Consider the following 27,604-nt stretch of genomic DNA (forward strand, 5'->3'; position numbering starts at 1 on the left):
AGGCGCCATAGCCACGGTAGTCGTGGCGACCAAGCAACCCGGCAACGCGAGTCAACAACAACAACCGCCTGGTCGACCCCCACCCCCGCCCCCCCGGCGCGGCCTGGGGACCCTGGCACGTTCCGTCCCCCTCCCAACATCGCCTCTGAGACCTCCGAAAAGCCTTTCCGCGGACAGAAGTGGGGAGAAGCCGAGGTAACCGGGACAGCCCTGGGTGGCTGGCCGGGCCAGGGCAGGCGGTGGGGCCCGGGCAGCGGGTGTCGCTGTAATCACAGTCCAGGGGGAAGGGGCGGGCGGTCAAAATGGCGGCGGCGACTGTCAGGGCCGTGGGGGAGGGGGCCGGGGCCCGGCTGGGGCGACACCACCCGCCCCCCAACCCCGCGGCCCGTCCCCCACGAGGGGCGGGCGCTCGCAGGCCCGCGGCGAGTGGAGGTCGAGCGGCCGGGGCGGGGGGCTTTTATATGTCGGGAGCTGCGAAGGGGCGGGCCTGGAGAAGTTGGGCCAATCGGAGCAAGAGAGGAACAAGGCGGGGCCAAGGTGGGTGGGCGGGGTCGCGCGGCCCCCCACCCTCGGGAACCGGGTGGGGCAGCCACCGCCCGGGCTGTCGCGCTCCCAGAAGCTGTGTGCAGCAGCCTGTGCTACGTCCCATTAGAGCCCCGTGTACTTGTCCCCAGGATTCAGAACTTGGACAAGTGCCTGGCCCATCTGAGGTCTCAGTTTTACATCCTGTAAAATGGGGAGAATCGTCGCTCTCTCCCTTTTTCTACATCACAGGGACCCCCAGTTCCTTCCAGGAATTTCTTTACAGCTCATTCTTGAACCTTTTACCTCTGTCGACTGTTTCCGAATATGGCTTGACAGATTAACTGTTAGCTTGTCTTGATTTCAACACGGTCCTACACTCCTACACCTGCCTTTTTCTCTCTGGGAGGAGTGGAGAGGGACACTTTCTTGGAGAAGCTGTGGGCTAGGAGTACACTTGGCTTCAATCTGGAGGATTTGGTTTGCAGAAATGGAAGCCCGTGGCAGGGAAGAGTGAGAGACAGCTTTAGAGGAACTGAAACCCGGTTGCTCTTCTCTTGGTCTGGGGGGCTCATTCCCGGAGACCAGGACTTCTCCTGGTCTGTTCCCTTCTGAAATGGAGTCTTATGGCGGCAGAGGAAGTTTCTTAGATTCCTTAAGCCACTTCTCTTGGCCAGACACATGTTTTTGTGTCAAGTTTGTATCAACAGGGTCACATGTCATGAGGAGGTACCAGCCTCCAGAGCCACGTGGCCGGGAGAGGGTGCCGCGGTCAGAGGGAAGGGGAAGCAGTCCACGTTTTTCAGAGGAGAACCTTTACAAGGCTTTTTGGGGCAGAAGATCTGCCAACTTGGGAAAGATTTTTTTCTTTAAGTAGCAGCCAGGCCAAGTCTATTTTGCTGATTCTCTGTCTTGCTTTTGAACTGGGCGTCGGTGTGCAAATTGCAGTTCTTTCCTTTTAAATCAGTCAATATACTCCAAGGAAAAGCACTCCCCCAAGAACTCAAGATCCTGCTGGGGGGCAGGGGTCTCACTTCTCCTGGGGCCTTATCTGGCTCAGGCCCTTGGAGAGGAGAGGCCAGACTGCTTGAAAGTTAAGACATTGTGTAGCCCCAAGTGTCCACCTCTGTTGCCATTAAAGAAGCTTAATTTCCTTAAGAAAGAGAGGAAGAGATACAGGTGGAGGTTGGTTGCTAAGAAAGGTTGGCAGCACCCCTGGGAATCCTGCCTTTGCCCAGTGATGGTGCTGGCCTGTCTCAGCCTCGCAGCCTTCTCCATACCAGGGATTCTGACTGGTGGAAGACCTGAGCCTAGAGGGTCATTTGATGGGGGAAGGGACACTGGCTTGGTTTACTTGTCCCTGAGCCGGTCAGTTGTTTCCTAGCTGTGTGCTCTTGGTGACTTGACTTCGCGTCTCTGGCCTCGGTTTCCCTCATCTGAGCTGGGAGTGATCTCTCGACCTCAGATCACTGGCTGTGATCCCACGATGTGATACCGTTGAGCATTGACTAGGGAGTGATGGCCCAGGCTGAGCTCGCCTCGGCCTTCACTACGGTGATTGTCACTTCCTGCCCAGCCCTCAGAATTAACCGTTGGTATTTATTTTTATCACTTTGAATTCGGGAGAGTGTAGTGGCTTTAAAGTGTGGCTGGCTCGCTGGACTGTGTGGGGCAGTGACGGGCAGCCAGGAGCTGGAGACTTGGACTTGGCTTCTAGTAGGAGAGTGTCATTCCCTTGCTGTTCGGTGGCCTTTTTCTGGCCTTGAAAGAGTAGCCAGAAGGGAACCTGATGCCTGGGCCTGGGCTCAGACTCAGTCTCGGGCTTCCCGGGCTGGGTGACGGGCTGTGAGCAGCGTGGCCGGGGGCCCTGGGCATGGAGGGGTGTCTGGGAGAGCTGCTCACTCTTTCCCTGTGGGCAGCAGTGGCCACACAGACCCTCCCAGGGCCAGCCTTCAGCCAGCAGCTGCACAGGGCGTGGTCTTGGTGGCAGCCAGGTTCCTTGGGTGCTCCCTGGGCTGCAGTGCCTGGGCGGCATCGTCGCCCACCCCCAGGCACAGGCCTGCTGCGGGCAGGATGCAGGACCCGTCTCACAGTCTCACCAGTCGGTGTTTTCAGCTGGCCTCTGACCCCCAGCACTGTTCCCAGCTGGGGCATCTGTACTCACTGGACAGTAAGAGTTGATCCCCTGGACGCTGGTGGTCCAGCTCAGTGGTGGGGACTTCTGGCAGGTGTGAGGCCCTGGGGGTGCTCACGGAGCTGGGGAGGAGGATCCGCGAGGCAGACCAGGTCTCCACCCTTGGGGACCTTACCTTTCCAGTTGGGAAGGAAAGAGGAACTGTGAGTAAGGAAATAAATAACCAGGAAATACAGTGCCAGGAAGAAATGGAAATGGAGGCATGTGCTCAGAGTGCTTGGCAGAGTCAAGGGGCTGTTGAGAGCAGAGGAAGTGACGTATGAGCTGAGAACAGAATAATAAGAAGGAACCAGTGGGGGAGGAGAGTATGGGAATGCTAGTCAGAAAGAAGAGGTGGTGCAAAGGCCCTGAGGCAGGAAGGAGTCCAGAATATTCCTGGACCAAGAATCAGTGTGGCTGGAACGACAGGAGTGAAGAAAAACAGGGACAGGAGGGATCAGTCCTGCAGGGCCCTGTAGACCATAGGAAGGACTCTGGATTTTATCTGTTCCCCATGACTTGGAGCTTTGGCAGCTTTTGAGTAGAAGCATGATGTGATAGGACCTGTGCTTTCAAGGGATCCTGTGCACTGTAGAGGCGAGAGCAAGGACAGGAATTTCAGGGTCCAGTCAGAAGATGACAGCGACTCTAGTGTGGACTGGTGTCGGGAGAAACACCCAGCCTCAGGATGGGAGATGACTGACAATGAACTAATTAGAGGGGACATTACATTTATCGTCCCATCCTCTGCATCATTGTTGAAGCCATTCTGTAGAGGTGACCTTGGTGCTCGCCACTTGGTTTCAGAGTCAGCATCTGTAACGGGACTCGGCCCACCATGACCTGGTGCCTGGTTTCGTACGGCTCATGAGCTAAGACTGATGTTTATATTTAAAAATTTTTATTTATTACTTTTAAAAATTTTATTTATTTATTTATTTTGTGGTGCTGGGGATTCAGTTTTACATTTTTTTTTTTTTAAAGAGAGAGTGAGAGAGGAGAGAGAGAGAGAGAGAAAGAATTTTTAATATTTATTTTTTAGTTCTCGGCGGACACAACATCTTTGTTGGTATGTGGTGCTGAGGATCTAACCCGGGTTGCACGCATACCAGGCGAGCGCGCTACCGCTTGAGCCACATCCCCAGCCCTCAGTTTTACATTTTTAAATGACTGGGAAAGATCAAAAGAAGAATATTTTGTGAAAAGAATCATATTTCATGACACAAAAATCGTATGAAATTTAAATCTCAGTGGCTAGAAATAAAGTTTTATTGGCACACAGCCTGCTCATTTGTTTCCTTACCGTTTAGGGGTGCTTTCGCCCAGAGTGGCAGAGTTGAGTAGTTGGCAACAGATGCTGTCTGCCTACAGAAGTGAAAATATTTACTGTCTGGCCCTTTATGGAAGTTGGCCAACCTGTGATCTAAAGGAATTGTCCAGATACTCTCCAAAAATCAGCCGTTAGTTTTGAAGCGAGGTGCAGCCACTAGTGCTTTTCTTGGCAGATTCATTGCCTGGGAACAGGTGGTTTAGCAGTTCTGGTGTTCTATGGCCAGGTGCCATAAAGAATGCTCACATGTTCGGGGAGTGCCACTGCCATGGAGACGTGTGACTTATTCCTCTGTAGGGAACACAGGCTCCCGCCCCCATCGGTGCCTCCCCAGGGATGAGGCCTGCAGGTTGTGTCCCTAGGAGGAGGAAGCTCCCGTCAGGGTGGTGTGGAGCTTTTACAGCTCTTCCCTCTGGGAGTGTGCCAGCTCTCCTAGGACTGCAAAGCCTAGACCCGGGTAAGGGTGACTCAGGACCACTTGCCCTGGAGCCCTCTGGCCAGCTAACCAGACTCCAGCCGTCTCAGGCTGGGCAGTGGGGCCCGGGAGTCCGCATCGGGAGTCCGCATCGTAGCCAGCTCCCCAGGGGGTACAGGTGCATGTCGAAGCTGCATCACCCCCGGGCCTCCTTCCAAGACCCTCCTACCTCTGTCCCCGCCAGGCCTGGGCAGCGTCTGTCCCGACCCGCGCTCACTGGGGGCGAACTGGTCTCAGTGGATCTTTACTGCGGCACAGGGACAGGCATTCTCGCCATCCCCAGGTGACAGGTGGACACACTGAGTTCCTGAAGAATGTTAGTGGCACGTTGGGAGTTGAGTTCAGTTTGAGTTGAGACTGCTCCGGGGCTCACATCAGGGTGGGTGACACCAGGCAGAAGGGCCTCCTGGGCTACTGTGGCACAGGTACCCAACTGGGGCAGATTTGGACCTGTAGCGGGAGGAGTCCCAACAGGTGCGCCACTTAGCACTGGAGGGAGGAGTCGAGGGTCCTCTGCAGGTGGGCAAGGTCCCGGGACAGGGAGGGACAGGGAGGGACAGGGATACAGGATGAGCGAGGGCTGCCTGGCTGGCCCTGGTTCCTCTGCTCCTGCGGGTGCATGGCCCGGGGGGTGGTGCTCGGGTGGGTGGGGAGAGGCGCCCCACACCTGTGTGCTGAGCGGGACTGGAACTGAGAGCACCTTGGGGCTCAGAGGGGCCTGGTCACCCGCCTCTCTCGGCCCTCCCCTCCCAGGGCTGCCAGCTGCGTGTGCCCCCGGCCCGCGGCCTGGGCTCCAGGACAGAGGGCGGCAGCTCTTGTTTTGCTTGTTCTTTCCCCTGGGACATCCCACCCTGGGTCACCCTGCAGCTGGAGGGCCACCTACTGATGCTGCATGGCACACAGGTGCTAGAGGCCACTCAGAAGAGCCATGGGATCCCAGGTCACCATGAGCCCCACGCGGAGTTCGCAGACTCCAGGCAGGGCCGCAGGGTGCGCGGCTTCTCCTGTTGACCACTCAGTTTGCTGTCCTTCAAATGCTCAGGGCTGAAGAGGGGGACCCAAACCATCTGGCTTTCCCTCCTGAGGTGGGGCTGAGAGGAGGGGGCGGGCCTGCCCAGCACCCCAGAAGGGACCCTGACCTCGAGCAGCCAGGAGAGCGGCCTCTGCTGCCCAGCCAGCTTGCCCCGCCAAGGCCTGTGCGGCTGCCCTGCCCGCACCTGGCCCAGCTGCCCCTGGCCTCAGAGATCCATAACTGCACCTGGGCACAGGACCCTAAGGCCTCTGTGGCCACAAGCAGTTCAAGGGGCTCATTTGGGACTCAAACACCTTCCCATGTCTGGCACCAAACGGGGAATGAGACTCAGCCGAGAATCCCAGTCCAGATGGCGGGCACACAGGGTTGGCACCGGCTGGCCCAGAGGCAGCTTGCCCCTTGACTTACCTTTCCAGCAAATCGCTGACTAGTCAGTGCCCAGAATGCTCTGCTTCAGACTCAGCTCTGTCACCCCTGCTGTGTGGCCCAGGGCAAGTGCCTTCCCCTCTCTGAACCTCAGCCACTCATCTAGCAGACGGAACCTCAACCCAGACATAGTGTTAAAAGTGAAACAACCTAAGGGAAGCTCCCAGCAGCGTCCAACTGGCAGGAGCCCCTAAAAGATGCCCAGACCCAGGGGAAGAAGAAAGGGGAAGGGGCGGCTGCTGGACTTGCGGGTCCTCCCTCCCCAGTGAGAACTGAGCAAGAGCACAGGCCACCAGATGGGTCTCCGTTCTCCTGGTGTCGGGGAGCAGGACCTGAATGGACTCGTGGGGTCCCCCAGGCACCTGGGGCTGGAGAGCAGGAGTCCTGGCCAGGGGAGTGGAGCAGCAGATGGGGTCCAGCCTCTGTCCGTGCCCAGTCTGCCCGCAGTCATGGTCCAGTGTATCTGGCCGCCAGCCTCAGGATTTAATTAAGTTAGTGACGAGCCCAGTGCATTTCTGGGGAGCCAGGAGCTGTCCCTGCTGTGGATTAATTCTTGTTTTTCCTTCTTTTTCCCCCTCTCTCTTCCCCTCCTTCTTTCTTCCCAAGGAAGAGAAAAAAAAAAAGCCTTATTTATTCTCATTTCCCCACTGTTGGCATGGCAACCCAGGCATACGTTTCGGAGCTACCGGCAGCCCCGCAAGCATCCCAGCCACCGCAGGCCCCGCCCCAGCCACCACCTCCACCCCCAGCGGCGCCCCAGCCCCCCCAGACACCCACCGCCTCGGCCACCCCCCAGCCCCAGTATGTCACCGAGCTGCAAAGCCCCCAGCCCCAGGCACAGCCACCAGGCAGCCAGAAGCAGTACGTGACGGAGCTCCCGGCTGCCCCCACGCCCTCGCAGCAAGCTGGCGCGCCCACCCCGGCCCCCGCGTCCCAGCAGTACATCGTGGTCACCGTCTCTGGTAAGTCTGCTGTGCACCTGAGCCAGGGCGCTCGGGAGTGACTCTGGGAGGGGCGCCTGGGCCCGAGCACCCAGCTCTGGGGTCAGGAGGCGCTGGGGGCGGAACTGGCCTCGCGCTCCTGGGGGAAGCCGCTGCTGCCCAGCCCTGACGGCTCTGCCTGGGTCGCCTCGTCTGTGAAGGGGACCTCGTGGTTCCCATTCTCAGGGTGCTCCCGGCGGGGCTGGCCCAGAGCAGGTCCTTGGGGGGACTGGCGGGAGCCTGGAGTGTCACCTTGCCCCCTGGAGGAGCAAGACCAGGGCTGAGCCAGGGTGTGGGTCTGGCCAGCTCCTAAGTGTGGCCACCCTTGTGGCCATGGTGTCCGTAGGGCTCGGCTCCTCCCAGGGCTCCCTGGCTGAGCCCAGCTGGGAGGAGGGGCCCAGGGCAGAGGGGCCCAGGGCTGGGGCCTGGCCAGCACAGAGCTCCAGCTGCTGGCAGGCTTGTCTTCAGCTCCTTCTCGGTTTTCTTCCATTTTCTCTCACTTGCTGTGCGCTCAGCTTCTGGCTGTCGTCTCCCTGGCCCGAGCCTGTTGCGCCCGTGCCCCGGTTGTTCCCCCGGGAACTCTGGCAGCGGGGTTGTCTGGGGGCCGTGAGAGGCTTGGTGTCCGTCTCTCCCAACTCAGAGACAGGGTCTCCCTGAGCTGCTGAGGCTTCCCTGAGTTGCTGAGGCTGGCTTTGAACTCAAGACCCTCCTGCCTCAGCCTCCCGAGCGGCTGGGATCACAGCTGTGCACCATGCGTCTGGCCAGGTGCCCTTGGAGAGCTGACCCCTGGTCCTCCAAATCCTCCCCTCCAAAGGACTTTAAAAGCTCCACGCGCCCCACGCCCTCTCTAGTGGAGGCCAAGCCACTGCCTGGTTTGCCAGCCCCCAGCCCGCCTGTTGCCGCCTGTTTCTGGCACACCTGCCCGGCCCACCGGCCCCCTGTAGCTCTGCAGACCCGCAGGCTCAGTCCTGCCTCCTGGCCTGGGCCTGGCGGCGCCTCCCCCTGTAGCACTGGGCCCGGACCTTGGCCTTCGGCCTCCTTCAGGTCACTGGGTGGAAGCCCCGCCCCTCCCCACTTCACCTCCCCCTTGCACACTCACCCTTGGAAGTGCCAGGACCGTGGTGAGGCCGACCATCCTGACTCCCTGAGGGCAGGGTCTAGTCTGAAGTCTTTGTGAAGGACCGGGGAGTGTGCCTGACCTAGAGCAGGGACAGCTGGACGCCTGGCGTGGCCCCCGGGTGGCCAAGAGCAGGCGGGAGACCACCGCCTCCACTGGAGCTCTGCCCAGCCCTGGGGGCCCCTGGCTGGCCTTGTCCTCCTCCTGGATGAGGGTCCTTCCCGGCAGTTGGGCTCTCCGGGGTGAAGGTCTGGGGGAGGCCTGTGGCCTCGGGCCCCAGAACACCCGTCGTCCTTCCTCTGGCCTCAGTGTGTCCAGCTTGTCTTGGCAGTCCTCCAGGGAGGCCCCAGTCCCTCAAGGTCAAGGTCACCATGAGGTCTTCCAGTCAGACAGACCCAGGAGAAGGCTGGGGGAGATGGCCTCCATCCCTGCCACCCTGGTGGCATGCTCTGGGTGCTGTGTACCCGCGAAGGCAGAGAGCAGGGAACCAGCCTCCGTGCCATGCCCCCAGCCTCCTTGGGTCGGGCTGTGATTGGGGAATCCCGTTTCCTGCTGGTCCAGGTTCCTGCGGGTGAGCCTGCCCCGGCTGGGTCGCTGGGCAAAGCTTCCTCCATTTGTTCTGAGGAAGAGGAGTTGGCTGGCACCCTGCCCTCAGCCACTCCCCCTCACCAGCTTGGCATCCCGTGTCATCTCAGAGTGGCCTGGGCACGTGAGCCGGCCCCTGGGCAGGAGTGGAAGCCGACACCAGCGAAGGCTGTGGGAGGCGCTGGGCTGCTCTGGAGCCAGGAGCAGTGGAGCTGCCCGGGAGTCCATGCGGGCGGGGCGCGGAGGTCCCGGGCCAGGCCCGGACGCAGGCCAGAGGCAGCCTGTCCAGCTGGGCCTGGCGTGCTCTGCTCTGAGGTGACTCTGGAGGTGAGGGCAGGAAGCTCGAGTTTCCCTGGTCTGGAGCAACCCTGGCCACAATCCCCTCCTCAGCCACCGCGGACATCACCCAAAACCTGTGACGGGTGCCTTGGCGCCCGCCTGCAGCCCAGCTACGCAGGAGGCTGAGGCAGGAGGATCACAGGTTCAAGAGCAGCCTCTGCAGCTTTGTGAGACCCTCAGCAACTTAGCAAGACCCTGTCTCAGAAAATAAAACGTCCCGGGAAGGCAGCTCCGTGGTTCAGTCCCCAGCGCCCAAACCAAGCCAGACCTGGGGTGGAAGCAGGATGCTGTGGGCTCTGGACGCTGGCAGGAGGGTGGCGCCAGGCTGCTGAAGTAGAGACGGGCGGCCCCAGGGAGGACCAGGCCAGCCTCCCTCCTCTGCTCTCCCACTGGCCTTCCTTGGAGTCCTGTCCCGAACAGGGGAATGAAGGGTGCTTGTCCGCATCCCCGAGTACAGAGGGGCAGACACAGGGCAGACAGGACACACCCGGGAGCAGCGGAGTCCCAGAACTGCCCCCCCAAGGCCCCTGTGGGAAGTCATCCCCGGAGCCAAGGAACGGGAGGGACGGGGCCAGCTGGCTTTGTTGCTCGTGGGGAAGGGGGGCTGGGCCAGCAGGGGCACCAGGGTTCCAGCCTGACCCCGGCCTCTGAATGTCTCTGGTCTGCCCAGGAGCTCACTGCTCACTCCAACAGGTGAGGAGGAGGAGGGCTGCACCTGGAGGCGCCGGCCTGGGGAGGGCAGCCCCTCCTCGGCTCAGAGACAGGAAGCCAACGGTGCTTCCCCGGCCTCCTAAACATGCCTGGAATGGAGGTCACGACTCCATGTCCCCCAGCCCCCTTCCCCTCCTGGCCCCCCTCCCCCACACATGGTGAGGGAGAGACTGAGCCCTGGCCACAGGTGGACAGGGACCGCACACAGGGAGCCCCTCAGCTGAGGAGCAGACTCACCCGCCCACATTTCTGTGCGACCCGACCCCTCGTGCCTACTGGCCTGGCCAGCAGAGGGTGGGGGAGGATCCCAGCGATCCAGCCCTATGGGCCACCCAGACGCAGGACACAGGCCCGATGATCTCAGCAGGTCTCAGGTCTGCAGCCTCACAGGGTCCTGCTCCAGGATCAGCCCCACGCCCAGCACCCGCTTTGCTGCCCACACTGAGCCAGGCAACGCCGTGGCGCCTCTCTTGTGCTGGGCTGGCTCCCCGTGCCCCATGGACATCCAGGTGTGCCAGGCCTTCACGTGACCCGGGGCCGGCTCGGGTTTCTCTCAAGGGGCCGCTCAGGGAAGCCTCCTGCACGGCGCAGGGAGAGGAACGCAGACTTGAGGAAGGTTCCAGCAAAACAGCCGTCCGAGCCACCTGGACTTGGCTGCCCAGGCAGCTGTCCCCACAGGGTTGGGACTGTCCCAATGCCAGCCCCACGTGTAGCCACAGGGAGGCTCCCCCAACACCTGGCAGCCCTCGCCCCCCACTCACACACGTTCTCTGCCGTGGCCTTGGCCTTGGGGTGCTTGAGTCCACGTAGAGGCCCTCCTGCTCTGCTGGGACGTTCTCTTTTGTTCCCCACAGCTGAGGACCAGCCCCCCACTTTGGAGCATGAGCCCCACCGGCCCCACCCTGGGATGCCCTGCACCTGAGGTGCCCGTGGGTTCCCAGCTCGCCGAGCCCCGGGTCCGCGTCCGCACACCACCCCCGGCGCCTCGGCCCAGCAGAACCAGCGACTCTGGGTTCTGCATATGGTGTGAAGTTCCTGTGGTCACAGAGAGGCCTGTGTCCTGGCCTGCTGGTCCCCAGCTGGTGACCTTGAGCAGGCCACTTCCCTTCCGCCTCTGTTGCCTTACTGAGAACAGTGGGGAGAGCGCTGGGCCCCAGCTGCCCCGGGAGCCGGGCATCACCCCCACGGCAGCAGCCTGAGTGTCTGAGGCCGAGGATGCTGCTGGGGAGGACGCTGTGGCCCTCTCGTCTCGTGGGGGATGGGTGGCCTCTCTGACTCCCCGGGCGAGTCCCCTAGGAAGGGGGGCTGGGGCCTGACTCCTTCTGGCATCCATGGTCCTCCCCCATATCACCTCGGCCTCTGGGGCTGCTGGGGGCAGGACAGGTGAGGGTCTCCTGGCCAGGGCCCCTCAGGGACGCTGTTCCTCCCTGCCCCCCTGTGGCCCCTGTTAATCACTCAGCAAGATGTGCATGAAATCCGACCTGTGCTTGCCTGATAGCATCTCCGGGTACCAGCCTCCCTCCTGCCCCGACCTGCCCCCGCCCCGCAAAGGCCCTTCTCAGGCAGCCCACGGGGAGGGGAGTGTACCCAAGAGGGCACACGGGAGCCTGCGTCCCTCGGGGGATTAGCTCGCCAAGGTTGTGGGTATAAAGCTGCCTGTGCGCCCTGCTGTTCCTACAGAGGCAGGCCAGGAGGGAGGGCCAGCGGGCGGCCCTGGACAGACAGGCACAGGGGCAGGGAGCGGGCAGGCGGGCACCATGTTCTATGATTGCCTCTTCTTAGCTGCCTGTCAGCGTGAGTACCCTTCGTCCAGCTCCAAGCCCCTTGCACCCCTCCTGCCCCTCAAGGTCAGCGAGGCTGGGCGGAGCCCCTGGCTGTGGCCTCTACTGTGGCCAGCTGTCTCCTGGGAAGCCGGGATGGTGCTGGGGAAGGTGGGCCAGCACTTGGTCCTCCTAGAACTGCCAGAAGAAGGGTGGTCAGTTCACTGTCTGCCCGGGCCCTGCCTTTGGGGAACAGGGCCAGCCTCGACTTCTGTGGCCTCGTGGCCCCCAGCACCCTGTCTGGTTCAGCTTCTGGATAAGAAGGGTCAAGGGTTGCTTCCAGGTGTTAGAGGTCCCTGGGTGCTGTCTAGCGCCCACCCCACCCCGGAAGGGCACTGCCAGGGCTGGCCAGGGGAGCGGCAGGGCTCTTGGAGAAGCCTGCCTGGTGGGCTGGGCTCCAGCTTGCGTCCTGCCCTCCAGGTGGCTTAGGCTCCCTGTGGGCGCAGAGTTGATCTGGTGCCCCCTCCCCCACAGAGGGTGCCATGCGAGCCAGTGAGACGGTGTCAGAAGCCAGCCCGGGCTCCACAGCCAGCCAGACCGGCGTCCCCACTCAGGTGGTTCAGCAGGTGCAGGGCACCCAGCAGGTAGGATGGGGGACAGGCCTGCAAGGGGACAGTGCAGGTTGGGTTCTCTGGGGCCTTGCCTTCCGTCCATCAGGACATCTGCTCACTGTTCTTATCAAGATGGGCACCTCAGCCCCCCAGGGATGCGCATGTCAGCCGCCCCCCCATGTGCATGTCAGCCCCCCAGGGATGTGCATGTCAGCCGCCCTCCCCACAGGGCTGGGCCTCCCGGGGAGCTGGCCCGGCTCAGCTCCTCACACTTTGACCCCCAGCGCTTGCTGGTGCAGACCAGTGTGCAGGCCAAGCCGGGCCACGTGTCACCCCTCCAGCTCACCAATATCCAGGTGGCCCAGCAGGTAAGCCTCCCACCGTTAGCCCCCCCCAGGGTGGGAAAACAGCCCCTGTGGCCTGCTTGGCCCAGTCCTTGCCAGGATTGAGGACACCGGCCCCATCCTGAGGCTTCCCCACCTCCTGGCTCTGGGTGGTGGGGTCCACAGGGTGGGGTGCCATCAGGGAGCAGAGCCTGGCCATCTTACTAGAGCAGTGAGGGTAGTGGGGAAGGGTAGCGGGCCAGCAGGGGCCAGCCGCAGCGTCCTAAAGCAGAAAGCCCCAGGAGCCCAGGGCAGCAGGGAGGGCGTCTGTCCTCCGGAAGGCCGCATTTGGGATGCCAGGGCTCACCCCCATTTCCCATTGATCAACACAGAATTGGACAAATTCTATTGGATATGTATGTGTGTGAGGTCCTGGGGAGGGACTCAGGGCCTTGAACATGCTGGGCCAGCGCTCTAGCCCTGAGCCGCACCAAGGATGAGATCACGCTTGGCCTGGGCTCAGCTGGGCCTCGGGTCCACACTCTACACTGCCACTTCCTGGATCTGCGACCTCAGATGATCACTCGAACCTTCCTGAACCTCAGTGTCACCCCCTTGAAGTGGGGCAGTGACTGCTGTGTGGGGCTGTCAGTGAGTCCATGGGCTGAGAGGCAGAGAACACTTAGCCACCACCTGGCACCTCTCAGGTGCTCGGGAGAGCCCCGGGCTGCCAAGGGTGATGGGCTTCCCTCTTTCCCCCGGCTCCAGGCTCTCCCCACACAGCGTCTGGTGGTGCAGAGCACAGCGCCAGGCAGCAAGGGTGGCCAGGTGTCCCTGACAGTCCACGGTACCCAGCAGGTGCACTCGCCTCCTGAGGTAGGTGGTAGCTCCTTAGGACACTTGAGGTTCCCTTGCTGTGAGCCTGCTCCTTCCTCTGCAGTACTCCTGCCCTCCCACTCCTTCACTGGCCTCGTGGCTCTGGGCTGAGCTGCCATGGGGTCTGGCTGTAAGGGGGGGGGTAGCCTCCCGGGGTTGAGGTGGCCTCTGCAGGTCCTGCTCAGGGGATGGCATCACAGGACACAACAGGGCTTCCTTTTCCATCTGCAGGGTGGGTGGAACCCCTTCTGAGAGTTTGGAACCACGTGGTAGATTCTGGGGACCACACACATCAGTGAGGGCTGGGGACAGTCAGGAGGCCTGGAGCACCGGCCCCAGCATCAGGGGCTTGGGGCCAGGGCCTGTCTCCGCTGTTGGTGCTGCTGGACCTCTAGGCAGGACTTTGAGCCTCGGGAGCCCAGGGCTGTCTGTGTATGAGAGATGGGCAGCCAGGCATGAGGGGGCACACCTGTAATTCCAGCGACTGGGAGACAGATAGGAGGATCTCAAGTTCAAGGTCAGACTCAGCAACTTCGTGAGGCCCTGTCTCAAAATAAAAAACAGAGAGGGCTGAGGGTGTAGCTCAGGGGTAGAGGCTCCAGGGTTCAATCCCTAGTCCTGGGTGGCAAGGGAAGAGCTGTCCACTGCCCGTCAGCTGCTGTGGGAATGACAGCCCAAGCCTGGCGCAGAGCAAACGGGCTTTGTAGCCAGCCCACCTGTGTGGCCCTGGGCGTGTCCTTCCCCCTCTGCCTCCACTAGGAAGCAGGGATGCTGTGGGATCCTGGTGAGTAAACATAAAGCGCTCAGAGCAGCACCTGGTGGGACTCGGCACATTGTCTGTAGGTGCTACTGTCATTACTGTGACTTTGGAGAATTGGCCTCAGGAGAGCCTCCGAGGGCTGATTTAGGGGGTGGCTTCCATGGCCCAGCCAGACTTTCCCAGCCATAATCTCTGTCGGGTCAGGGCTCCAGCTCCTCTGGAGAGAGCAGGTGGCCCCTGACTATGACCAGCACCCCTGAGCTGAACCCTCTCCTGGGGGTGACCAGGACTGACACAGGCCGAAGCATCTGGATGCACGAGTAGAGCCTGTGATCGATGTGGGTGGTGGGACAGACACCACCACCTGCTGCCCTCTCCACAGAGCCCTCCTGAGAAGGGGGTTGGGGCCCAGGTTTCCCAGAGATGCCCAGAGCTCAACCTGACCTCACCGTGTCTCCTTCCCTTGCAGCGGTCGCCGGTGCAAGCCAATAGCTCCGCCAGCAAGACGGCTGGGGCCCCCACGGGCACAGTGCCCCAGCAGCTTCAGGTTCATGGTGTCCAGCAGAGTGTCTCCGTCACCCAAGAGGTGCCTGGCCAAAGCGGGCAGCAGCCAGGGCCAGGGGTCGCAGCCAGCTGGCCTCTGCAGCCACCTGTGGCTGTGCCTCTGGCCTGTTAGAGCCAAACACGCAGAGGTCCAGAGCCGACTAGCACCTCCACCTCTCCAGATGCAGTGTCCTGGGGTGGGGGGCTGCGCTGAGGGTGAAATGCAGACCCTGCAGAAGGTGCCGTGGGCGGGGCAGCCGCAGACCAGCTTCAACAGTCCACTTTGGTCTATGGGGATCTGTTTGCCCAAGTCTCGGCGCATTCACAGGTCTCAGGCAGAGGCCCTAGTTTCCAGGTCCGTGCCCAGCCTTCCAGGGGAGCCCGAGCTCTGAGCTACAGCCACAGCAGTGGGGGAGGTTGAGGGCAAGAGTCATCTGCTGTCTGTTGTGATTGTTCAACTCAGGGGTTCCTGGCCCCTCATAAATCAGATGAAGCTGGGCACCATGGTGTTTACCTGTATATGATGCTTAGGAGGTTGAGGCAGGAGCTCATTTGAGCCCAGGAGTTCAAGGCCAGCCTGGGCAACATAGGGAGATCCTGTCTCTTAAAAGCAAAGCAAAATAAAACCAAACCAGAAAAACAAACAAACAAACACACACAAATGGAAGCCATAAGCTCCCAGAGAAAATTGGAAACCCCATCTAGAGGATTCACAGATTTTTTTCCCTGCCCAGTGCCAGAGCCCCTCTAAATCTCCAGACCTGGGTTCAAGTCTCAGCCCCACCACTTAGCACCAGCCGCCTCCCTCCAGCCACTGATCCCTAGTAAGGACAGCTTACTGTGTCCTTACTGAAGTATAGGCACCAAAGAAACCAGGTCCGTGCACTCCTGAAGGACCTGCAGAGAGGGGGGAAGAGTAGAGACCCCCCACCGCCTTGGTCCCAGATCCAGTGCCTGCCCGTGCCACCACCTCCTGGCAGCCTTACCCCGCTGGGCCTTATTTCCTGGGCCTTTAACTGGGTGCCCAGAGGCAAGGCAGTGGTGAGCCTGGACGTGCGGAGCTGGGCCCAGCAGCAGAGTTACTCTGCTTTGGCTGGAGAACGGTGCGTGTTTTCCTTAGTGGCTGTGGTGAGGTTTAGGTAGGTTCACTGTATAGAGGATGGGGACTTATCTGGCCGCCATCGTGGCCATGGATACCGCAGCCTCACTTGTCTTCTCTTTCCCTTCCTTTCCCAGAGGTCTGTGGTCCAGGCCACCCCGCAGGCACCCAAAGCGGGCCCCGTGCAACAGTTGACCGTGCAGGGACTTCAGCCAGTCCACGTGGCTCAAGAGGTAGGTGCCCCCCCAGGTAGATGGGGGGTGCAAAGTGGGGCTGGTCTCCTGTGAGGGATGGGAACGCAGGTCCCTGCCCCAAAGGGGGGTAATGGAACCTCCTGGGGTCCTCAAGGACAGAAGGCTCCAGGTCTGGCTTCAGCCTGCACCCGTCTGTGGGCTGCAGATCCGTCCTGAATCAGCCCCCTTTCCCGGCACCTCAAGCCCAAGTTTTGCTAAGAGAGATCTGGATTCAAATGCCACTTCTTTCTAGCCTGGGTCCCTTCCCCCTCTCCGCCCTGAGGCGCTGGGCGGGACTGTCGCCTGGGTTGCTGCCTGTGTGCGCATTGCAGCCTGGTGGGCTGCGAGGCCCGCAGCCCCGCCCGCGGCCGGACCCAGTGACGCCCCAGTATCTCTGTTTGTCCTCCAGAGCTCAGACAGTCAGTTTCCCGCTAGGAAGGCAGAGCAGCGAGAGCCCCGGCCCACGCCGCAGCCAGAGCCGCCACCCCGGCCGCCCACCCCCGGGCTCGGGCCAGGCGCGCTGGTCCCGGAGCCGCCGCCACTCCCATCGGTGTGCAGCGGCGAGGCCCGGCAGCTAGGCAGCCCCGAGCCGCAGCTGACCCATTACGAGCCAGGCGTCGAGCAGTGGGTGGAGCTGGTGGGCGTGCTGCCCCCGCACCTGCTCCTGCCGCAGCAGAAAGTGGTCCTCGAGCCCCTGCCCGGGCTCTCAGCCCGAGCCAGCCCCGACCAGAGGGTCAGGATCCAGAGAATCCCCCAGGTGCTAGTGTTCAGCACGGCCGCCACGGCCCTCAAAGTAGGTGGTGGACGCACGGGCGGGGGGCAACGGGGGGCGGGGGCATACCCCGGCTGCCCACCAGGCCCCTCAAGCCCTGTAGACCCCACCTCCGCCCTGAAGGTCGGTCTAAGAGCCCACCTCCAACATCCCAAAGCGGGTGCCAGGTCCTAGGCTCCATCCCTGCAGATCAGGGTGGGGGTGGAGGTGGGATACTGAAGCCCCGCTCCTGAGGCACTCTCAAGTCATTGAGGTTCTGTCGGGCAAACTGGCCCCAGGCCCCGCCCCTAACATCCTGTGCTGGGCTAACAGGCCCCGCCCCTGGGGCCATGTGTAGTTCCAAGCTCTGGCTTTAACTACACCTTGTCCCCATGCTTGGCCCAGCCCCGAGGCCTACCCTTCTGGTCCACCGTCTGACCTGCCTGGGCTCCCCTGTTGCCCATCAGCAGGCCCCACCCTTGCCGTCTCCAGCAGAAGCAGAGTGTCTTGGCGATCCTCCCGATACAGCTCTTCCTGATTCCCAGCCCCAGCTGAGGCTGTAGCCCCCATCAGGGTGTGGTGTTTAGAGAACCCAGATGTGCACCTCCTAGTCAGTGACCTGGCCTCCGGGAGAGCTTGAGAACCGCCAGCTCCACAAGGCAGAGGCCGGAGCCACCCCTGACCCTGCCGCCTTCCTCCTGCCCAGGTGCAGCAGCTCCAGCAGGTCCCAGTGCCACATGTGTACTCCAGCCAGGTCCAGTACGTGGAGGGCGGCGACGCCAGCTACGCGGCCAGCGCCATGTAAGTGGGCAGGGGCACAGGGAGGGCAGCGCAGGGGCGTAGGTCTGCTCAGGACTCCAGGCCTCAGGTGACAGCTAGGTGGGTACCACCCAGGGGCAGCCAGCAGCCCACGGCATGCCAGAGCAGAGGGAATCTGGCACCCCAGCCAGCGCAGGGCTTTGGGCCTCAACCAGCCTGGCCTTTAGAGGTAAAAAAAAAAAAAAAAAAAAAAAAAAACAAAAAAGAAAACAAAGTGCCTACATACACACACACATATTTTTACAAGATAGAAAGTTCCTGTGTGTTAGGGACATTAACAGTGAAGAGGTGACTTGGATCCTGGCCGCCCCACCCTGCCCAGGGTGACCTGTTTCTTTGTTCCTCCCAGAGATTCTCCAGGAATAGAAACTGTTCCTTCCTTTCTTCAGAAGTGGAGGCCGGGTCTGTCTCACTTCTTTGCCCAGCCTGTCCTTGGCCCGCCCCTGGCTCCCCCATTTGTGCACATGGGTCCCTCTTGGCTTCTTGAACACTGCCCAGCACTCCTCTCTACAGGTGTCCCTGGTCCCCAGGCAGCCGATACACCGGTGTCTCTGCCAGGTACTGCACAGGGGCCAGTGTCCTGTCCCAGAGCAGCCTCCGGGGGCCGACTCCTGGTGGAGGCCGACTCCTGGTGGAGGCCCTCCACGGCCTCTCCCTCCCCCATCCTCCAAGCAGTAGTGCCGCGGCTAGATTGCTGCTGCTGTTTCAGTTTCTAGAATTTCCATTTGGTTTTCTTTTTATTCGTCTGATTTTTTTCTTTCGTCCTTGCCACCTGTCCTTGCGGGCACCGTGCTGGGATCGGATTAGCTCAGAGAGTGACTCTGTCCTTGGGTCATGACGCTCTAACTGACCCTGAGGAGTGTGGTCCTGGCACCTGAATTGCCATCAGTTTGTTTCTGGTGCTGCTGTCTCCATGTGCAGCTGACCCCAGCGGCCGGGGCCAGGGGGCCCCATTCCCAGGAGGAGGGCTGCCCCCAGGCCCGCCTCGCTGTTAGCCACAGAGAGGGCCCTGCGCCTGGCCTGGCTCCTTCTGGGGGCACTTTCCTTGGCTTCTGCCTGGACTTCTCCCTCCCATGGAACTCACGGCTGCTGTCGCATTCTTCTGCCACGTGAAGTTCTTGCTTTGGGTGTGTCTTTTTTCTGTCCCTCCTGGCAGACTGTCACCAGGTTCCCAGCCCTCTGCCAGCATGGATCTCCACGCTGGCCACAGCCGCGGCCCCTGGGCTTCCATCCCTGGCTTTGGACATTAATTTATCTGTTCATTTAGCAAATATCTACCAGCGCAGCGCTGTGTGCATGTGGTGCTGGACGGAGCCCGGGGTGCCCACGGTCTAGAGCCACTCTTGACCCCCGCTGAGCTGCCTGCCCAGCCCCACACAGCATTTCTGGAGCATGTGTTGCCTGTGGGGCCCTTGGCTGGGCCCTTGGCTGGGCCGTGGCCCTGGGGAGGAGGCACGTGCTCCTGGCATTACTCTGAGGTAGACGTGGGCCTCGGTGATCAAGAGCTGGACCCTGGTGTCCAGTGAGCAGACCACTCACCTTGGGTGATGGAGCCGCCCCGCCTCCTACCAACCTCCTCTCACTTCCCTGGCCCTGCCCGTGGAACTGACCCGAGGGCGTTGCTGGTACAGTCCCCAGCATACAGTAGGCACTCACTGCATGCATATCAACATGCCGGGAACCAGCCCAAGGTTGCAAATTTCGTTTTGTTTCTTCGGCTAGTTCTTGGTAGGTGGCCGTGTGTCGCAGGTGACCCAGCCCATGTAGCTCAGCTTCCTCGCTTTCCGAGTGGGCGGTGACCCTGGCACTGAGGGCTGCCCCATGGTTCCGTGAGAACCTGCCCATCAGGCCCGAGGACGCTGCCGTCAGTAGGAGGGAAGGGGTGGCGCTGGGGACTGCTGCGTCCCTGGCCCCCTTCTGGGACCTCCTCCCCTCCCACAGGACCGTGCCCCTCGGCCACCCAGCTCTCCCCGCCCTGGCCCTCACGCCCACCCCCTCTGCCTCTCCCAGCCGCTCCAGCACCTACGCCTACCCCGAGGCCCCGCTGTACACACAGCCGGCGGGCACCAGCTACTACGAGGCCGCAGGCACGGCCACCCAGGTCAGCTCACCGGCCACCTCCCAGGCGGTGGCCAGCAGCGGCTCTGTGCCCATGTACGTGTCCGCCAGCCAGGTGGTGGCCAGCTCCACCAGCAGTGGGGGTGGGGCCAGCAACGGCAGCGGAGGAGGTGGCGGAGGCGGCGGCGGGGGAGGCGGCGGCAGCGGGGCTGGCAGCGGTGGCAGTAGTAGCGGCAGCAGCAGCAGCGGCGCAGGCACCTACGTGATCCAAGGCGGCTACATGCTGGGCAGCGCCAGCCAGTCCTACTCCCACACCACCCGTGCCTCGCCAGCAACGGTAAGTGCCTGGCAGGAGGTGCGTACCCGGGCAGAGGTAGTGGGCATTGGAGCTGGTCCCTGGCAGTGGTTGCTGGCCACCATTAGTAACCTGGTACGGCAGTGCCTGTGTGCGCTCGCCACGGGATGGAATCCTCACTGTGTGACCTCTCACAAGTTACTCAGCCTCTCTGAGCCGTGGCAGATACGTGTGAGGCCCTTGGAGTGGTGCCCAAAGAAGTGTCACCTCTTCTGAGTGTCACTTGACAATAGAGGATGGATGGTAGTGAAGGGAGAGGCAGGCACCCTCACCCGGGAGCTGTGAAGAGTCCCTGAAGTCCGCCCACAGGGCCCCTCGCGCATGACGGGCGTGCTTCCGGGTCCCCCTTAGGCACAGGTGCAGCCTGACTTCTGACCTCCTTTTTTTCCACGTCTACTTTTTAAAACGCTGGCTGTGACCACCTGGGGGTGATGCTCTCTCCGGGCGCCCCTTCCTCACACGCTTAGGTTTGGGGAGACCACCCTTGGCCAGCGCTGGGGCTGCGGGAGAGCTCCACGGTTGAGCGGGGACGCGCGTCCTTGGGTCCCTCCCCTGCACCGAGGGACCACACAGAGCACCCTGACTGTCCCCTGCGCACCTCCCTCCTGGTGTCCCATTCCTCTGCCGCGTTGTCGAGGACACTTTCCAGATGGAGTCACGCCTCATGACCATGGTGCCAGCTCATCTCCCGCCGACTTTGTGTCTCAGTGGCTCCGTGTGGCCCGTGGCACCTGGCCTGGGCGGCGCAGTTCCCTGGGGGGACTGGGGGAGGACGGGGACTGATGTGGAGCACTCAGCCGCTGCCACCTAAAAAGTGGAAGCGACCCTCAGTGGTGTCCCCGCTGCCCCTCCCGCCCAGGTCCAGTGGCTCCTGGACAACTATGAGACGGCGGAGGGCGTGAGCCTGCCCCGCAGCACCCTCTACTGCCACTACCTGCTGCACTGCCAGGAGCAGAAGCTGGAGCCCGTCAACGCCGCCTCCTTCGGCAAACTCATCCGCTCCGTCTTCATGGGGCTGCGCACGCGTCGGCTCGGTACCAGGTGGGGTTCCTGTCCCCAGCTGTCCTTGGGCTGTGAGGTACACCTCAGCCACAAGACCAGCCAAGATGAGGTGCCGGGCCTTGCATCCTCGTCTGTGCGCAGGGCAGTGGGGACCACCCTCCCCAGTGCGTGGCGGGTAGGGTGCGCCTGTGCGCTTAGGGCATTGTGCGTTGTTAGCGCCAGTGGTCAGCAAGCACTTGGCTGGCGCCTGCGGCCCTGTGTCAGGATGGGGGGTGAGCAGAGAACCAGACCCCGGCCCTGTCCCGAGAGGCCTCAGTCAGCAAGTGGGGGCCTCTGCTGGTACCCACAGCCCTGTGTGTCCCCTGTGCGTTCCCAGGGTGCTGGCCCTGGCTCAGCGGCACACATCTCCAGGTAGCCCCCGGGGAGCCAGAGTCAGAGTCTGGCACGGGGCTCCCAGGGCCGGCCCTCACCCTCGGCTTCCTCCCAGGGGCAACTCTAAGTACCACTACTACGGCCTGCGCATCAAGGCCAGCTCGCCCCTGCTGCGGCTGATGGAGGACCAGCAGCACATGGCCATGCGGGGCCAGCCCTTCTCCCAGAAGCAGAGGTAGAGGAGGGGACACCAGGAAAGCCACCCCACCCAGACGCCCGCCCCCACAGCGGGCCCACCTGCCCCCTCTCCCGCAGGCTGAAGCCCATCCAGAAGGTGGAGGGCGTGACCAACGGGGTGGCCGTGGGGCCGCAGCAGGCCGTGGGGCTGTCCGACATCAGCGCCCAGGTGCAGCAGTACCAGCAGTTCCTGGGTGAGCCTCCCGGCAGGGCGGGGCCATGCTCAGGGGCTCGGGCTGCCTCTGCTGGGGTCGGTTACCCTGGTTCTGTGCCCAGAAACGTCCCCAAGGCAGAGCCCCGTTCCTTCCAACAAGGGAGCGTTTCTCTAATCCGCCACGCTGCGAGGGGTTCCAGATCCCAGGCCAGTGGCGCAGCAGCTCTGGGGGCCAACCCAAATGTCAGCCTGTGGACTGGAGGGGCAGGCTCCCTGCTGCCCGCCCAGAGCCTTCGTGACGAGGTGGTGGCACCCCTCCAGCTCTCCGGAGTGCGGCACCCAGGGTTTCCAAACACCAAGACAAGAAAACCAGCCCCTTAAAGCGGCTCAGGGATGCTCCTGGCACCCAGGAAGCCCCAGAGCTTCGTGTGTGCCTGTCACGCCTCTGTGACAGTGGCATGTGGTGGCTGCTTTCTGGCTCTTACTCATGCAGCCCAGGCACCTGGCCTGGGTGGCGCAGCTCTAGGATGTCCTGTGGCACGCAGTTCCCTGGGGGGACTGGGGGAGGACGGGGACAGATGTGGAGCACTGTCGCAGAGGGGCGGGAGGCCGCCTGGCAGAGCCGGGGTATCCTGGAGTGATCTCCATGAACAGCCCCACACTGGGCCCTCGGGCTCTGGGTGGCATCCCTGGAGTCCTGACTAGGCCCTGGTGGCCAGCTCCTGGTGGTCAGGTGGGTACTAGGAGCCAGCCTGGACTCAGTCCCCTGTCCCAGGGGCCGGCCCAGGGATGGCCCTTAGCAGACCAGCCAGGGCCAGCGGGAGCCTTTGTTCCGGGGACTGAGACCCTGGGCAAGGTGCTTGCCCTCCCCGAGCTTTGTCATCCTTTGTACATGGGGGTCCCCTCCTTGGGGAATTGGTGACAACCCCGTAGGATGCCAGGGAAGGCCGGGAGGCGGGAAGGCCAGGGGCACAGGCCTCATTCTGTGCACCCCCCAGATGCCTCTCGGAGTCTCCCCGACTTCACTGAGCTTGACCTCCAGGGCAAAGTCCTGCCCGAGGGCGTCGGGCCGGGGGACATCAAGGCCTTCCAAGTCCTGTACCGGGAGCACTGTGAGGTAGGGCAGCTGGAGGAGCCCGTGGACAGGGGAGGACCGTGCTGCCCGCTGCCCCCGAGCATCCCGCCCGCCTCCCCACAGGCCATCGTGGACGTCATGGTGAACCTGCAGTTCACGCTGGTGGAGACGCTGTGGAAGACCTTCTGGAGACACAACCTCAGCCAGCCCAGCGAGGCCCCGGCACTGGCCGTGTGAGTCCTCACATGAAGAGGGAGGGGTGTGGCCCTTGCGGTTTGTGTGAGTGCCCTGGACCCCCACGGCCCATGTGTGTCTGACACCCAGAGCACGGGAGCTGGGCACCGGGCAGGGCAGCCCCTCCGCCCTGGAGGAGACCCCAGTGTACAGAGCCCAGGAGCCCCGTCAGCCTGTGGCCTTGAGGCCCGAACCAGCCTGGCCCTGGGCGTCCGCAGGAGGCAGGAAGTGCCCAGCCAAACCCCAGTCGGCAGTGGCTGGCTGGTCCCTCCATCGTTCTGGGCACAGGACCTTGGAGCACCCGTGTGACCTGGGGTGGGTGCCCGCAGGCACGATGAGGCTGAGAAGCGGCTGCCCAAGGCCAGCCTGGTGCTCCTCTCCAAGTTCGAGCCTGTGCTGCAGTGGACCAAGCGCTGCGACCACGCGCTGTACCAGGGCCTGGTGGAGATCCTCATCCCTGACGTGCTGCGGCCCATCCCCAGTGAGTGTGCGGCCCGGCCCGCCCCGCCCCGCCCCGGAGTGCGCCCCTCCCTGACCGCCCCCCCACTGCCCGCAGGTGCCTTGACCCAAGCGATCCGGAACTTTGCCAAGAGCCTGGAGAGCTGGCTCACCCACGCCATGGTGAACATCCCCGAGGAGATGCTGCGGGTGAAGGTGAGGCCGGGCCGCTCCTCCCGGCTCTGGGGCCCCGGGCTTCGCTCTCCTGGGCTCCACAGGGGCTGAAGACTTGTCCCCACACCTGTCCTGGGGAGGACGGGAGTGCACTTGGGGAACCTGGGGCCTCAGGGAGGACTCAAGGGTCGTCTTGTAGAGCAGCTTCCTCCAGTGCCCACTGCCGAGACATGACCCCTCGCAGCAGTGAGGACTTTAACATCTTAAAAATGTATGAACCAAGCCAGGCCCAGGGCGCACCCGCCACCCCAGGGACTGGGGAGACTGAGACGGAGGATCGTGCAAGGCCCCTGGGCAGCTCATGTAAGACCGTCTCAGAAAATCAACAGGCCTGGGGTGTGCTCAGCCATGGAGCACCTGGGCTCCATCCCTAGGGTAGCAGAAAATTAAGATAAAAACCAAATATGAATTTGCAGTAGTTGTCTTCAGACAACCTGGTGAGAAAGCACTTCTTGTGTTCAGAGTAGAAGAGACTTTTAAACAGACAGTGTCTGTAAGGAAAGGGTGAGCGCCTTTCCATCAGTGCTGCACGTTCATTAACTACTCAGGTGCAAGGGATGAGGCGGCATGTGCTGGCTTTTGGGCAAACAGCATAGAAGCTAAACAAACTCCATATCTGCTTCCCCCCCTCCGGCCGGCGCCCCCAGTGCAGTGTGTCCAGCCTAGGGTCATGTGCAGGCGGGTCAGGGTGGGGGAGGGTATGCCAGGTAAGTGGGTGGCAGGAGGAAGCCTTCAGAACTGGCAAGACTCATAGGCTTGTTCGTTCAACATGCATTTATTGAGCACCTACTGTGTGCTCGGCTTGCTTCTCAGTGCTGGAAGGATAGCACTGAACAAGAGGGACAGTCACCCTGCCCTCCTGGAGCTGAAATCAAGGGTACAATAACCAAAAAATTAAAAAGTCTAAGAAATGTGGTGCCCTTTCTGGGCGGTGCCCTCTATATATTCCATTGTTTTCTTTCCTTAAAATAACAACAATGGGCTGGCTGGGGACCGCAGCCCCGATTCCAGAGGCTGAGGCAGGAGAACCGCAAGTCCAGGCCAGCCTGGCCAATTTAGTGAGAAGATTAAAGGGCAGGGGTGGGGGAGGGCGCTGGGGAATCCCGCTTAGTGGTAGCCTGGTGGCCTGGGTTCAGTCTCCAGTACCAAAAGGGAAAAAAGGTCAGGTCATGGGTGAGTGGTGCTGATTGGAATGCAGTAAGTTGGTCTTGGGCCCACGTCAGTAGGTGGACACCCCAGGGCACATCTTTCCTTTTAAAGCAAGAGGAAACGGAGGAAGCTCAACCGCTGCAGCGGGTGAGGTGGAGGCTGGAGGGTGGGTTCCGCGGAAGCCACAGCCCCTCTGGCCCGCACGCAGGTGGCCGCGGCCGGCGCCTTCGCGCAGACGCTGAGGCGCTACACTTCGCTCAACCACCTGGCGCAGGCGGCGCGCGCCGTGCTGCAGAACACGGCGCAGATCAACCAGATGCTGAGCGACCTCAACCGCGTGGACTTCGCCAACGTCCAGGTGAGCGCCAGGCGGTGCAGGGGCGCGCGGGGCGGCCCGGCGGGGCGAAGGCTGAGCCTCGGGCGCGGCCCGCTCCCCGCTGTGCTCCAGGAGCAGGCCTCGTGGGTGTGCCGCTGCGAGGACCGAGTGGTGCAGCGTCTGGAGCAGGACTTCAAGGTGACGCTGCAGCAGCAGAACTCGCTGGAGCAATGGGCGGCCTGGCTGGACGGCGTCGTGAGCCAGGTTCTCAAGCCCTACCAGGGCAGCGCCGGCTTCCCCAAGGCCGCCAAGCTCTTCCTCCTCAAGTGGTCCTTCTACAGGTGCGTGCCTGAGCGAGGCTGGGTGGGACCAGCGAGGCCACGCCCCAGGACGCCAGTAGCGCGGGCCCTGCTTCCTGGGTCGGGCCAAAGGTGGGGCCCAAAGGTTCCTTCTGTTTGGAGCGGATGGGACCCTAGAGTCCTGCTGCTCGGCGTGGGTGGGACTGGAGAAGCCTCCGCCTCCGAGGAGGGCGAGGCTCAGGTGCTCTTTCAAGAAAGTGGGGGCCTCGGCCCTCAATGACGGACAGCCTAGGAGAACCAGCGCGGTGTCCCGTGTCGGTCGCCGGGCTCGCGCGTGCCAGGGTGCATTGAGAGACAAGCGGCGAGAGCGGCTGAGCCGGGCCTTAGGGGCTCTCGGTTGCCATCCCCAGCTCCATGGTGATCCGGGACCTGACCCTGCGCAGCGCCGCCAGCTTCGGCTCCTTCCACCTCATCCGGCTGCTCTACGATGAGTACATGTACTACCTGATCGAGCACCGCGTGGCCCAGGCCAAGGGCGAGACCCCGATCGCGGTCATGGGCGAGGTGCGCACCACGGGGCGCTGAGGGAGTGGGCCCGGCTCCAGGCGGTGGGACCCTCACTCTCTCTTCTCGCCTCTCTCCAGTTCGCTAACCTGGCCACTTCGCTGAACCCCCTGGACCCGGACAAAGGTAGGCAAGGCGTGTCCCCACCCAGGCCCGGGTCCCGGAGGCGGCGGGCAGGGAGGCTGGGGTGGAAGAGCCGGCCGGGCGCCGACACCCCGCGCTGAGCCGGGCCTGGTCCGTGTGCCCCAGACGAAGAGGAGGAAGAGGAGGAGGAGAGCGAGGACGAGCTGCCACAGGACATCTCGCTGGCGGCTGGCGGCGAGTCGCCTGCGCTGGGCCCCGAGGCCCTGGAGCCGCCGGCCAAGCTGGCGCGGACCGACACGCGCGGCCTCTTCGTGCAGGCGCTGCCCTCCAGCTAAGCCCGCAGCCCCGCCCCGCCCGCCCCTCCGTTCCTCCACGCCAGGGTCCCTCACGGCTTCTGTGGCTTCGCTGTCACCCCTCCAGGCCCCGACCAGGGCAGGAGGGGGCCTCCGAGACAGGGAAGGAGAGAGGGGCCCCGCCCCCCGATGGGGCCGGCACAATCACAGGGCTGGGCGGAGCCGCAGCTGCAAACTCTGACACAAAAGACGTGCCTTAAGGAACCCGCCGCGGTGCCCAGGTGCCCCACAGGGCAACCAGCTCGGCCCCTGCCTCCCACCCCGCCAACAAGGTCGCAGCATCTCCCCCACAGGCCCGCCGCCCAGGGGGCAGGCAGGCAGGCCCCCTCTCCTACGGAACTGTTAACTTATTCTGCTCGCTGGCTTTGCACAGCCTGTCCTGGGCCCAGCCGAGCCCTGGGCAGGCGCAGGTGGGTGGCACCTGGGGACCCCCACTGTCAGCAGCAGCCCCGGGACAACCCCCCACCCCCAGCAACCCCACTGCTTCCCCCTTCTTGGTATAAGTGCAATTAAAGTTGTGGGTGTTGCATCTTCTCCAGAGCTGGGCCTCCCTCGCCCCGTGGCCCCTAGAGAGAGGGGGCCACTGCGACGGCGGCAGCGGCCGCGGCTCCCAGCTTCCAAAGAAGAGCAGCGGCTGCTGCAGGGCCGGGAAGTGCCCGCGCCCGCCAGGCCAGTGCTGGGTGCTCCACGCATTGGAGGCCCTGCGCCCTGCGCCCTCTGCGCCGCTGGTTTGTAATGGAACCTTCTCCTGGAGACTCGCTTCTCCTCCGTGCCGTGGACCCCGCCCCCCATGACTATTGTGCGATTTGTGAGCGCCGCCTGAGCGGAGTTGGTAACTTGTTGGGTTTTTTTCCAACCATCATGGCCTTATCTGTTCCAGTTTTCTCAGTGTTTTCAACCTGTGAGATAGATGTTTATGGCAAAAAAAAAGAAAAAGAAAAAAAAAAGGAAAATCTGACCTATTGTATAAGAATCACTATTTTGTGTGCTCCGCGTGCTACAGCTTTTGGGGTGGCCCTGCCACTCCCCCAATGCCCACGGGGCCTCCCCTCTCCCCGGCGGTGAAAGTGTCCACGCGTGTGGTAGTTTAGTGTGCCGAGCTGTTTTCTACCTTTTTGTAGTCTTTCTTAAAACACAATAAATTCCGCTGTGATATTTGTCTGCTGCTGACTTGCTGGGCCTTGCTGGGGGCCATGGGCTGGGGGCTCCAGCTG

At 62.4% G+C, this 27,604-nt stretch overlaps 1 protein-coding gene and 1 long non-coding RNA gene across 4 annotated transcripts; one reads left to right on the forward strand and one right to left on the reverse strand.

Annotated features, from left to right (window-relative positions):
• On the forward strand, nucleotides 1–27,528 carry Rfx1 (regulatory factor X1). 2 transcript variants are annotated; one of them, XM_077796365.1, is made up of 21 exons: nucleotides 1–195; nucleotides 6,566–6,921; nucleotides 11,986–12,095; nucleotides 12,347–12,430; nucleotides 13,154–13,261; nucleotides 14,491–14,607; nucleotides 15,801–15,896; nucleotides 17,354–17,448; nucleotides 19,408–19,861; nucleotides 20,739–20,920; nucleotides 21,369–21,488; nucleotides 21,569–21,684; nucleotides 22,643–22,761; nucleotides 22,843–22,952; nucleotides 23,283–23,434; nucleotides 23,510–23,607; nucleotides 24,983–25,132; nucleotides 25,223–25,431; nucleotides 25,800–25,953; nucleotides 26,034–26,079; nucleotides 26,203–27,528. In XM_077796365.1, exons 2-21 carry the CDS (start codon nucleotides 6,615–6,617, stop codon nucleotides 26,370–26,372), a joined length of 2,997 nt encoding a protein of 998 aa, XP_077652491.1. In that variant the 5' UTR covers nucleotides 1–195; nucleotides 6,566–6,614; the 3' UTR covers nucleotides 26,373–27,528. The 2 variants fall into 2 exon arrangements, with proteins under 2 accessions (XP_077652491.1, XP_026255440.1); XM_026399655.2 differs by having other exon boundaries at nucleotides 19,477–19,861.
• On the reverse strand, nucleotides 3,994–6,577 carry LOC113190406 (uncharacterized). Of its 2 annotated transcripts, XR_003301780.2 has the most exons (4): nucleotides 5,384–6,577; nucleotides 4,670–4,950; nucleotides 4,272–4,383; nucleotides 3,994–4,060 (listed from the first exon to the last, which is right to left on the reverse strand). It is a non-coding gene; the product is annotated as an uncharacterized LOC113190406 (long non-coding RNA). The 2 variants fall into 2 exon arrangements; XR_003301779.2 differs by having other exon boundaries at nucleotides 4,007–4,383.
• Nucleotides 27,529–27,604: the final 76 nt, after the last annotated feature.

This window comes from Urocitellus parryii, chromosome 3 (assembly GCF_045843805.1).
Source record: "Urocitellus parryii isolate mUroPar1 chromosome 3, mUroPar1.hap1, whole genome shotgun sequence".
Lineage (NCBI taxonomy): Eukaryota > Metazoa > Chordata > Mammalia > Rodentia > Sciuridae > Urocitellus > Urocitellus parryii.

Bases quoted from the DNA above. Each gene is read 5' to 3' on its own strand.
- Rfx1 (XM_077796365.1), top strand. From the start codon at position 6,615: ATGGCAACCCAGGCATACGTTTCGGAGCTACCGGCAGCCCCGCAAGCA. The intron at 21,685-22,642 runs GTGAGCCTCCCG...TGCACCCCCCAG, and splicing joins GCAGTACCAGCAGTTCCTGG to ATGCCTCTCGGAGTCTCCCC. The intron at 25,432-25,799 runs GTGCGTGCCTGA...TGCCATCCCCAG, and splicing joins CTCAAGTGGTCCTTCTACAG to CTCCATGGTGATCCGGGACC.